The 12,184-nt window shown below is 47.5% G+C and overlaps 1 protein-coding gene across 2 annotated transcripts in view; it reads left to right on the forward strand.

Moving 5' to 3' along the window:
* The first annotated feature begins 10,746 nt into the window (after positions 1 to 10,746).
* Cass4 (Cas scaffold protein family member 4) overlaps positions 10,747 to 12,184 on the forward strand; it is a 40,504-nt gene continuing 39,066 nt past the window's right edge. For both annotated transcript variants that reach the window (XM_052725731.1, XM_052725732.1), the window contains exon 1: positions 10,747 to 11,010. In XM_052725731.1, the coding sequence (XP_052581691.1) occupies positions 10,975 to 11,010 (36 nt within the window). In that variant the 5' untranslated portion in view covers positions 10,747 to 10,974. The remainder of the gene's footprint in view (positions 11,011 to 12,184) is intronic.

Below are 12,184 nucleotides of genomic sequence, written 5' to 3' on the forward strand. Positions count from 1 at the left end.
AAAAACAAACAAATGGATGGTAATGATTTGATGGATCTGTAATCAAAAATGTGTGTAGTCTAAGCCACAAGAGCTTGCTAGTGCCCCCGGGCTGGCAGTAACTTCTAATCTGGGTGCGCAGGGGAGCACGGTCTTGGGAGTGCTGCAGTGCACCATCTGATGCGTCTCTCGTGACATGTCTGGGAAGCTGGCAGTGGCTCCCTGGGTCTAGCTGCACATCGGTAAACCAGCCCTGTGTGCACCTCTTACTAACAGAGTTTGCTTTCTGTTTCTGAAGAAAAACCCCTCGGAGCTGGGCAGAAGTGCCTGAAACCGTGAGGTCACTGGTAAAGCAGTGACTAGGCCACAGTAAGTCATTGCTGTGTTGTGGGACATTTTGTTGCAGCCTCACCCCTGGGGTGTGGGGGTCACTGGGTTTGGGGTCACAGTCCTAAAGAGCTGTATTTTTGTATCTACAGTAAGTGTGAACTTACACTTTTATTTTGCATTCTGATTCTCCAGTATTGGAGCGTGGCCACTTGGGGGTGCTACCTATAAGATAAGGAAGCTGCTGGGTAGGGACAAGGGCAGCTGCTCTATCCACAAGCTCCCCACTTCTTCCTCTGATTTCCCTGTTACACTACACAGCAGAGGCTCCTCACCTCTGTTCCCGTCTGCACTCCCAGCACAAGCTGCCAGGATGTAGCCGGTCACCTGTGAATTAAAATACTAACGCCGCTTCACGCAGTCCCTGGGCAGTCCCTGGCTAGTCTCGGTGGCTGTAGTTCCAGGACTGACATTTACAAGGGAACATTCTCTTCTCTGTTTCCAAAATGGTTTCCTCCCCTCGCTCTGTCCCTTCCTTTTCCCTGCCTTTTAAAAGCCACATTTTGAGCTGGTGTCGATGTCAGGAATATCCCACAGACTTGGTGTTCACATCTAGGTAATTGTACTGCATAAAGCTCCAGCATTTGAGTGATGAATTTATATATGGTCAGAATAACCTATGCCTTCTATGTTATTTTTTAAAGATGTGATTTCTAAAATAAACTTTTTTATATAACAGTAACGTAAAGCTAGTTTGTGTTTTTGGAGGTTGCTTTGAGCCGTCCCACACTTGGATGGCACCCAGTTCTTAAGCCAGAATGGTGGGCAGCAACGTTTCACAGCCTGGCGCTTCTTCTAGAAGTCTGAGCTGCCTCCCGCAGGCTCTTTGCTGTTCTCTGAACAGAAAGGACTTGGATATGGCTCCCTTCAGATCAGTTCATGAAAACTCTGCTTACTTGCTTTGTATCTCAGTTCTTCAGAAAAGCAATATAGGAAGTCTGCTCTCAGCTCTGGCCTTGACTTGACAGACAGTGAAGGTGGTCATTTGTGTGGCCCGTGTCCCTTGGGTGCTCAGAGGCCTTCAGCTCCATCCTCTAGCTGGCACTTGAGCGAACAGTTTGCTTCAAGGCCCTGTGGTGTAACAGGTTGAGAGGTGAGGGAAGGCATTGCTCTCAGGGAGACTTGTAAAAGTAAGTGAGCCATCTGTGAGCAGAATTTATTTTCAAGGTCTAAGTGGTAGAGCTAGCAAGAAAGCAAGAGAATTCCTGAGAAACAAGAAAAGCTTGCCGAGATTGGCGGTGTTGGAGCCAGCAGCTGCTCGGGGTCGTCATTCTTTGAGCTGGGCCTCATGGGGTGGGAACTTTGATCAAGACCCAGAAAAGAAAATAGTAAGGGAAAGCATAAGTTATTTTGGTTTTGGTTTAAGTCCCTGAAAGTAAGATTGAGCTTCAAGGTGTCCCACCCCAATAAAAAGATGAGCTTTACCAAAGTCCACAAGCTCTGCACTAGCTTAGGAGTTTATGAGAAGAACAGGATGGTGCAGTGGGGGAGGTCTCTGTGAGCCAGCCTTTGTACACACTGTACCTCAAACCAATGTGGAACTGTTCCCACTGCCGAGACCCCCGGGAGAAGGCCAGCTGTTCCCACTGCCGAGACCCCCGGGAGAAGACCAACTGGGAAACTTAAAGCCGTCTCCAATGGGTAAGCAGCCACAAGTGCCTTACAGAAGCCAGGCCAAGCCTCTATAAGAACATGTCTAAACCCTGGTCCTCAGTTCTCCCAAGTAACAGGATCATGAGCTCACCGTCAGGATACATGAGGACACAAGCAAGCCACCTTGGTGTCAACCAGCGAAAACCAACAGACCTGCAGAGTTAGAGTTATCCGTGCAAAATGTGTACATATGTAGATTATGTCTAAAGAGCCAAGACAAAGTAAATTGGGGGCTAGAGATGTAGCCCAACCAGTAGAGTTCCTAACCTGGGTTCCGTCCATCACAGGAAAGCTCAGATGTTCAAGGTCACCCTATGTATGTAGAAGCTGAAGGCCAGACTGTCCCAAAAGTAAACTAAAGCCTCATGGTGGTACATTCATGTACCCTCAGAGGCCTGGCAGAGGCAAGAAGAGAGCTGTGAATCCAAGGCCTGCCCAGGCACCATAGTTCTCAGCAGCCTGGCTGCCAAGGCAGGAAGATGGCTGTGAATCGAAGGCCAGTCCAGGCATAGTGAATTCTCAGCAGCCTGAACTATGTATCAAGATTCTGCCTTTTTTTTTTAATTATTGTTATTTTAATGTGCATTGGTGTTTCGCCAGTATCTATGTCTGTGTGAGGGTATCAGAACCCTTGGAACTGGAGTTACTGTTGTGAGATGCCATGTTGGTGCTGGGAATTGAACCCAGGTCATCTGGAAGAGCATCTAGTGCTCTTAATCACTGAGCCATCTCTCCAGCCCTCAAGAGTCTATTTTAACAACAGGAAACTGAGGAAAACTGCACAAATTCAGCTTTACTGCTGTGCCCCACTTAATGTTTTTGGGGTTTTCTCCCCTTACTCCCTGGGTGGGTATTTTACTCCTTCTTGAGGCCACTTTTCCAGGCATCTCTTGGCCTGGTGACACCACCTCCCCCATGACAGGTACATGCCAATGACATAGTTTTCTTTCTGGGTTCCTGTTCTGTCAACAGATAACCCTTCCCTGCAGCTCCCTACCCCACCCCTGCATTTATCAATTCTTTTCCATCTTTTTGTCTTCCAATCCTTACTCTGATTCCTTTTCTTCCTCAACCCTCCCAAATCGAGTGTGTGTGTGTATGCATGCGCGCGCGTAGGCATGTTCTGAGCCATTTCTCCCTCCCAGTCTCGGAGATCATGAGGCAAAATAGTGTGAAAACTTTAAGGTCTTAACCCTCCACACACACTCTGTGTTCAGCTGTCTTTACAGGCCCGGTCCTGAGCGCCCAGTGTTGGATACTACTAAACAATAACTTCACGGTTGAAAGTTGGTGTGGAAACCGTGGCTTTCCTAAGACACGTATGAGGCCCTGTAGAAATGAAGTGAGCAAATCCTGTAGAAATGAAGTGAGCAAATCCACTAACCCTAGGAAAGAAAGTTGAGTTCAAACTGCTGTTCTCTAGTGGCACGTGCCTATCATCACAGCACTCAGGAGGCTGAGGCAGGAAACTCTCCGTGATTCCAAGGCCGGACTGGACTGAATACTTCCAGGCTAACCTGAGCAGCAGTGTGAGGCTGAGGAAAGAAAAAAGTACGCTTTTGGCTCATCAAGAGCATTAAGGACATAGCTACAAGATGGGCGTGGCAGCGTGCATGTAATCCCAGCACTTGGGACATGAAGTCGTGAGGGTCAGGAGGAAGGTCGTCATCTGCTGCATAGCATGTTCAAGGCCAGCCTGGGCTATGGGAGACCTTATCTCAAAAAAAGTAATACAAGAGAAACCCAAGGCCTCCCCCGAGAGGTTCTTGGCTCAGTGTGTTGGCTGCAGACCATCGGGTATTTTGAAAGCACCCGGGTTCCCAGAATAGCCTGTAGTTGCAATACTTCCTTGTCAGACTCGCTGGCCTTGAAATGCAGGCAGATTGCGCAAAGTAGCTAAGGCACCTTCTCAGACCTTCATTCATAAAATCAGATGGAGCAAACCTGGACGGAGAAATCAAATGTGCTTACAAATTGCCGACCTAGCCTTCTGGCAGGAGGTAGCCCAACCCATTTCTTGGCCAGATCCCATTTGTTTGATCCTAAATGAGTTTTGATTTTGGTCTAGGCCGAGTTCTCTAGAACATGACGTATCAGTTACAGCATCATAGTTGGTCCATGAACTTGAGACACCCTTCAGTGTGGCAAAGGAGTGTTGCCAGGAGCTTGCCAAGGGGATAGGAACCAACTTTCAACTTGAGTTACTCTGACATCTTTCTCAACTTCAGATCCTATCACAGTTACTTCACTATGACCTTGAGCAAGTTTGTCCTTCCTTTTTGTTTTTTGAGACGGGGTCTCAAATGCTATGGTCTAAGTTTTCACACAAGTATGTATCAGATGTGGACCATATTCCCCCTTACCTCCCAGCCCTTCCCTTCCTCCCCTCCCCTTTCTTTTCCTCCCCTCCCTCCACATAGACTTCTTTCAATGTGTGTGTGTCTAAATGATTTTATGTATCTCTATAAAATCCAAGAGCCACAAATGAGAGAAAATGTTTCTCTTTCTGAGACTTTCTTAATTCACAGTGTGATTATCTATTGGACCCATTGTCCTGCAAATGGTATAACTTCGTTCCACTGGAAGACTGGAAAGAATTTCCTAGTCGCCCTCTGTTGTTGGCCCAGTAGGTTATTTCATGATGCAGCTATTGTGAACAGTGTTACAGTAAACAGTGGCATGCAAGCACCTCTGTGACATGTTGACTCAGAGAAACTTTGAGTAGCTACCCAAGAGTGTCGTAGCTGGGTCACATGGAAGACCTGTTTTTAGTTATTTGAGAAGCCTCCATACTTCCACAGTGGCTAGACTGCTTTGCCTTCTCTCAATAATGCAATAGGATTCTGGTTCCCTTTGTCATGTCTCCCATCAACATTTGTTGTCATTTGTTTTGATGACTGCCATCTTGGCTGAGGTGAGATTGAATTTGGGGTACTTTGGATTTGTGTATCTCTGATGGTTGGCTGGTGGAACTGGACATTTTTGTCATGTTTATTAGCCATTTGTATTTCATCCTTTAGGAACTGTCCAATTGGTCCATTTGGGTGGTTTGGTTCTTGTTTTGTTGTTGAATTCTTTGTATATCCTAGATACTAGTCCTGTCAGATGTTTAGCTAGCAGATTTTTCTGTGTGTGTGTACATGAGTGTATGTATGCATCTGTCTGTCTGTCTGTCTGTCTTTTGAGATTTGCCTGTCGTTGTCTCCTGAATGCTGGGATTATAGGCATATATCACCACACCTAGCTCTTCTCCCTTTCTGTAGGCTGAGGACATGGGTCTCACTAGTAGTTTGGGCTGCCCTCAAGCCTCTCAAGTGCTGGGATTACAGACAGATGCCACCATGCCCAGCCTCCTGGTTTTTATTATGGGAAATCTCAAATGTATACTGAAGTCAACAGTACAATAAAGCTGTGGTTGCCAGGGACTGGGAGAGGGAAGTGAGGAAAGACAGCTATTAGGGATGGGGTTTCTCTTCAGGGGCATGAAATTAGCTCAAGTTAAGGGTGATGGTTTTACATCTCTAAATATACTTTTAAAATCTGGTTTTTGTACCCTAAGAAAGTGAATTTGGGGCTGGAAAGATGGCTCCGTGCTTAGGAGCACTGGCTGTTCTTCCAGAGGACCTGGGTTCACCTACATGGCTGCTAACAAATGACTGTAACTGCTGGTCCAGAGAATCTGATGCCCTCTTCTGGCCTCTGTGGGCATTGCACACACATTGTAGTGCACAGATACACATATAGGCAAAACATCCACACATAAGATCTTAAAGATGAATTTTATGGTACTTGAATTATATCTAAAGAAAGAACGAAGGGTAGGTGGGTCGAAAGGTTGGTTGGTTTGAGACAGCATCTCATTGTGTAGCCTAGACCTGCCTGGAACTTACTATGTGTCCCAAGGCTGACCTCAAACCATGACAATCCTGCTTCGACTTCCTGAGTGTTTGTATTACAGCTGTGAACCACCATATCTGACTTGGTTTCTTCAGTCTTTCTGGCTATATATATATATAGCCAGAAAGACAGAAAGATGGCTCGGCAGTTACGAGCACTTACTGTTCTTTCAGAGGCCCCACATGGTTGCTCCTAACTAGCTGTAACTCCAGTTCCAGGGCATCTGACACCCTCTTCTGACCTGGTGGCACTAGGCACACTAGGCACACATGTGATACAATGCATCCATGAAGACAAAGCACTCACACATATAAAATAAAAAGATAAAAACTTTACAAGTACAAGGGCAGTGAGATGGCTCAGTGGATGGAGGCCCTTGCCACCAAGCCTGTGGAGGACCCGAGTTTGATCCCCAAAACCCACAGAGTGAGAAGAGAGAACCAAACCCCCCAAGTCGTCCTCTGACCCCCACACACACACTATAGCACTGGTGACATGCTGTTACACATACCCACAGAGAGACAGAGTGTCTTAGTTAGGGTTTCTATTGCTGCAATGAAACACCATGACCAAAAAGCAAGGTTGGGTTGATTTGGCTTACACTTCCACAGTGCTGTTCATCACTGAAGGAAGTCGGGAGAGGAACTTAATCAGAGCGGTAACCTGGAAGCAGGAGCTGATGCAGAGGCCATGGAAGGGAGCTGCTTATTGACTTGCTCCCTGTGGCTTGCTCAGCCTGCTTCCTTATAGAACCCCGGACCACCAGCCCATGAATGGCACCAGCCACACCCATTAATCACTAATTAAGAAAATGCCTTACAGCCAGATCTTATGGAGGCATTTTTCTCAGTTGGGGTTCCCTCCTTTCAGATAACTCTAGTTTGGTGTCAAGTTGACATGAGACCAACCAGGACAACACACATACACACATATAGTAATTTATGTCTCCTGTGTGATGAGGCCCAGTATATCTACCATGCAAACTCTTTATCATGGCATGTGGTCTTTCTACGGTCCTGGGGATCAAACCCAGGGTCTTGCACAAACTGGGCATACGCATCACCTGTGAGCCACATCCCCAGCCCAATTATGACCAATCTTGATTTACCCAAACATCCACATATTTCCTGAATAACTGGAGCAAGATCTTAGGTGCATTCATATATAAATATATATTTGTATTAGGAAGACAGGGTCTTTCAAAGGCACAGTCAACATTGTTACATCTGAAAACGTAATGTTGAGTTAGCAAGGTCAATCACATCCAGCCAGTATTTGCACTTCCATTTAGATGTGTTCTAATAGAAGCTCTAAGTCACTCCTTAGTCATGACTACTATTTGACCAGATGAATTCAGTTCCTTGTAAGTAAAGTACTTATCACCACCCAGCTACAGTTTGAGACTGCTGTGGATGTGTGAGGGAACAGCTGCCATGTGGCACACTGAGCCTGAAGGTTGGACCCCAGCCCCAGGTGACCAGTAAGCCTACAGAAGGCACTGTGGGTCTGGCCAAATCCTAGTGCTCTGGAGTCTCAGGTTCTTCTCCCCCTCTCTGCTCAACCTCTCAGTGTGTGGCAGTCATGTGGCACAAGTGTCCACCAACAGGACCCAGCATCACAGAGAGCAGGAGAGAGACCATTCTTCCATAGATCGCCAAAACAGACAACCCTGTAAGGGAGGGCGGGCTTCCCCACCACATAAACCCACAGTGGGACCTGGGGGATGGGTTCATGGGCTAACCTGCAAGCTCCTCTCCATTCTGGTTTCACAGCTTCTCCAGGTGCTAAAAAAGAACTCCACCACAAGAAAGAAAAGAGGGGGAGGGGCTGAAGGAGCAAGGCCAAGAGGTCTGTGGCTCAGGAGCATTGCACCACTACTCCAGATACCACTACGACCGACGTTGCAAAGCAAGTCTTAGTCTTCGGCAGTTTCATGCATAGTTACATAATGTATTTTGACCACAAACAAACACACACGTATATAAATATGAAATCTTTGGTTTTTAATGATTTCAGAGTATTGTGTGATTGGTACTAGTCTGAGTGTTAGGGAAGCATCAGTGACTTACATGAACCTCAATCTCTGCTTGGAAAGCCTCCCATGCAGAATGGGCTTTCTGAGGTAGCTGCTGAAGGTGAGTTCTGTGGATCATTTACATGAATGAAAGAGGATTTGTGTCCCTAGGACTCTCGCTTTCATTTGGCCATTATTCAGCCCAGCACTTCCCTGCGCTCTCTTCCCTCTCTAACAAGCGACAGCATTTGGGTGTGGGCTTTGTGTTTTTGTAGTGTTAAGTCTCTCTGCTTTCTTGGGATGTTATTCACTCTCTGGATTTTTCTCCCACGTGTTAGGGATATTGACTTTCATTTTAGAAGTTAGCATAAGCAATAAGTGCTTTTTAGCTGAGCTCGCTGTCAGGGCTTGGGCTGTAGCCCACTTGGTAGGTGCCTGCTTAGCATGCTCAAGAAGGCCCTGGATTTGATCCCCAGCACACATACACTGGGTATGGTGGTACACACCTGTCTGTAACGGCAGTTCCAGAGGATCTGACACCCTCTTCAGGAGTCTGAGGGCACTGCATGCACATGGTGCTTTTAAGTAGTACACACAGGCAGAACACCATTCACACTAACAAAAATTAAATAACCGACACAAACATCACCTGCTATAAGGAATCGCCAGCTCTGTGTATGGCAGTAGTGCCTGCCGACCGGTCACTGTGTGAGAAGCAGTGGGCTAAGCTCTTCTGTGCGCTGAGGCTGTCACCGAAGCTCTGGCCCTGTGACTCACACTCCTCTCCGCATCTGCCCGGTTTCCTTAAGGGGAGCGAGCACGCACATGCTCTTCTCCTTGCCGCCTCTGTTCTGACTCACTCCAACCTTTTCAGGTGTCGTCTTCCTCCGTCTTCCCCATGGACTTTGACAAGGGGCATCAGCGTCTTCTATTTGTTAAGACACAGATTCACACTGTAGCCCAGACTGGCCTAGAACTCCTAGGTAGCCCAGGCTAGCCTTAAAATTGCAGCAGCTCTCCTATCTCAGCACTACAGATGCAGGGATTGCAGCGTGCACTCACGTGCCCAGTTCTAAGTCTTTATTAACGAACCTGGTTGTTCTGTCTAGTCATTGTCCCTTCCTGCCATCTGCTGTCATCTGCACACGGCTGACTGCTTATTCCTTGATGATAACGTCAAACAAGGATAGCATATTTATTTATTTACTTACTTATTTTTATTATGTTTATTTTTTATCTGGGGAGGGGTGCACACGCATGCCAGTGTGCATGTTGAGGTCAGAAGACAACTTGAGGGAATCAATTCTCTTTTTTCCATCCTATGGATCCAGGGACTCCAACTCACGTTTTCAGCTCGGCAGCAAACAGCTTTACCCACTGAGCCATCCTGCCTGTTCAATTTTTTTTTATTATTATTACTTTTTTTTTCTTTGAGACAGGATCTCACCATGTAGCCGTGGCCGGCCTGGAACTTGCTTTATAAATCAGACTATCCTTGATCAGCCTGCATCTGCCTCCAGAAGGCTAGGATTAAAGATGTGTGCCACCACACCTGGCTTTTCAGGTTCTCAAGTTTTAAAGATAACCTTTTGAGCCAGGCAGTGGTGGCACACGCCTTTAATCCTAGCACTTGGGAGGCAGAGGCAAGCAGATCTCTCTGAGTTCAAGGCCAGTCTGGTCTACAGAGTGAGATCCAGGAAAGGCTCCAAAGCTACGCTGAGAGCTACCCTGTCTCAAAACAAAAAAAAAACAAAAACAAACAAGCAAAAAAACTTTTGAAAATGCAGAGCCCTGTCTAGAAACTAGCCAGTTATTTCAATTGGCAAATATGTCCTGGCAATCAGGTGTGGGGACTTGTTGGGGGGGGGTACCCAGAAGAAACTAAGAGCTTGTAAAGGAAAGCTGGGCATGGTGGCACAAATTTTTGTTTGTTTTTTTTTTTTTTTTTTTTTTGGTTTTTCGAGACAGGGTTTCTCTGTGTAGCTTTGCGCCTTTCCTGGGACTCGCTTGGTAGCCCAGGCTGGCCTCGAACTCACAGAGATCCGCCTGGCTCTGCCTCCCGAGTGCTGGGATTAAAGGCGTGCGCCACCACCGCCCGGCGTCGATGGCACAAATTTTTAATCCCACATTTGGGAGGCAAAAATAGGTGGGTCTTTGTGAGTCCAAGGCCAGTCTGGTCTATGTAGAGAACTCCAATCCAACTCAGAGGAGTTGTTTAGAAGATGGGACCCCTTCTGCTTAAATGAAATGGAAGTGCAAGATCATTTTCACACTCTCCTATGGAGTGGCTCCTCTCTGGATATCAGGTCCCGGTTGGAAAATCAGGAGGACTCCACTGTGTAAATTCAGAATGTGGTCGTTAGATCACAAAGACAGCTGAGTGTGGGGCTGGGCCCAGGGCTCTCTGCAGAGCCCCCACTAAAATAATCACTACCACCGAGGATTGGAGTGAAGACGAGGGAGGGGTCAGAGCAAGGATCTGTCCTTAAAGGGACACTAGAACAGAGACTGTCTTCTTGTGGCATGCCACTCACTCCTGTTATCCTCGATGTCACAAAGCAAGGGACAGGGGCAGGAAGGAAGACATGCTGACCACAGCGGAAACTCAGCCACTTCGCCTCACCATGGAATTGCCTGCTGGTTGGGAATTGTTCCATAGTCTTCAATGGACAAGCATGCGGTGTGGTCCTACGCTGCTCAAAGTAGGAACTTCACCTTGTAAAGCAGAAGGGTGGTTTTCCCCCCCTTCTTCTTTTGTGGTTTTACACAGCAGAGGAGTGTCAGCCTCAGTTACAGATGAAGTGAGACGTCAGGCATGGAGGCGTGAGTGTGCCCTGTCATTCTGGCCCCGCCTCCCTTATCCCTTTCATTTGACGCTCATTACTTGAAAGAATCTTCTCGACTGTTTCCATGTGTTGGCAAACAGTTCTGTAGAATCCAGCTGCTGGGAACCAGCCAGCAGCATGCAGTGACATTGCATCATCGGGCCCTGAGGCCAGAGATATCAGCTGGAGAGCCGAGAGGAGCCTGCACACATCACCGACATGAGAGGCACCAACATCAGGGAGGGGGCACCCAAGGTGAGTGGCGGCCGGAGCTGTGTGCGGGAGAGGCAGCAGTTGACGGCTTTTTGTCTTTGGGTCTCTTATGAAGGTGAAGGAGAAGTATTAGTAGCAGGCAGATTTGGCTTCGAGATGACTGAAAATGACCGGGAGAAATCAGCCGGAGGCAGACAGCTCAAGCCTCCACTGTGTGTCTGTGCACCACCCAGCAAACTTCTTAAGCAAGATGTAAAGCCCTGCCTCTGTCCACACCATCTCTTCCCTCTCTCCCTTTCTCTGCGTCCCGAAGGTGCTTAGTGTGGCCTATGGATTCTGATTGGTTTGGTCACTCATTTATTTCCCTTGAACAGAGAGAGCCTAGACCTGGACTCTGCTCTTGTTAAGCCTAGTGAGGATGCCCATGGGCTGCCTTCATGTTCCCTGGGTGCTGGGGACCTGAGCTTTGGTACAGACTGCAAATCTGGGCCACAAACCAAGAGGCATTCCTATGTAGCATGGCACACTGCCACCCTAAGAAGAGTGCTGGGCTTGAGACACAGGTCAGTGGCTAAGGTGCTTGCTGTATAGGTATGGGGGCCTGAATTCAGTACCCAGCACCCACATAAAAAGCCAGGCATGGAAGCCTGCACCTGTAACCCCAGAAATGGCAAAGTTGTGACAGCAAGGTCCCTGGAGCTGTCTGGCCAGCTTCCCTGAGAGAAGCGACTCCAGCTTCAGACTCAAAAATAAAGTGGGTGGGTGGTAGAGAAGGATGTCTTGACATCAACCTCTGGCTCACACATCCTTACCACACACACACACACACACACACACACACACACACACACACACACACACACACAGCGGAGGGGGAGGGGTGACCGCAAAGAAAGTAAAGCTCACAGTTGTTGCTTTTCTGTTCTGTCCTATCCTTTCAAGAATTTAATAGAATGATAAAGACAAGGGGGGATGGAGCAGTTGCTAGGCAGGGAGGCTGCTTGCTGGAATTAAATATCGGGTGTGATGGCAGCAAGTGTCAGCTGTGGGATGCAGGGCTGGGTTCTGTGACAACTCCTTGTTTAGATGACATGGAAATATCTGAGCTGAGAATCTTGCCCCACTGTTCACTCTGACATTTTTTGACACACTGGGGAAAGGAGTGGTTTAGCCGAGCTCTGCATGTTTCACCCAAAGTCATTGGTCCCCGTGAGTT

Source organism: Peromyscus californicus, unplaced genomic scaffold (genome assembly GCF_007827085.1).
Source record: "Peromyscus californicus insignis strain IS unplaced genomic scaffold, ASM782708v3 Scaffold_7__1_contigs__length_154581171, whole genome shotgun sequence".
Classification (NCBI taxonomy): domain Eukaryota; kingdom Metazoa; phylum Chordata; class Mammalia; order Rodentia; family Cricetidae; genus Peromyscus; species Peromyscus californicus.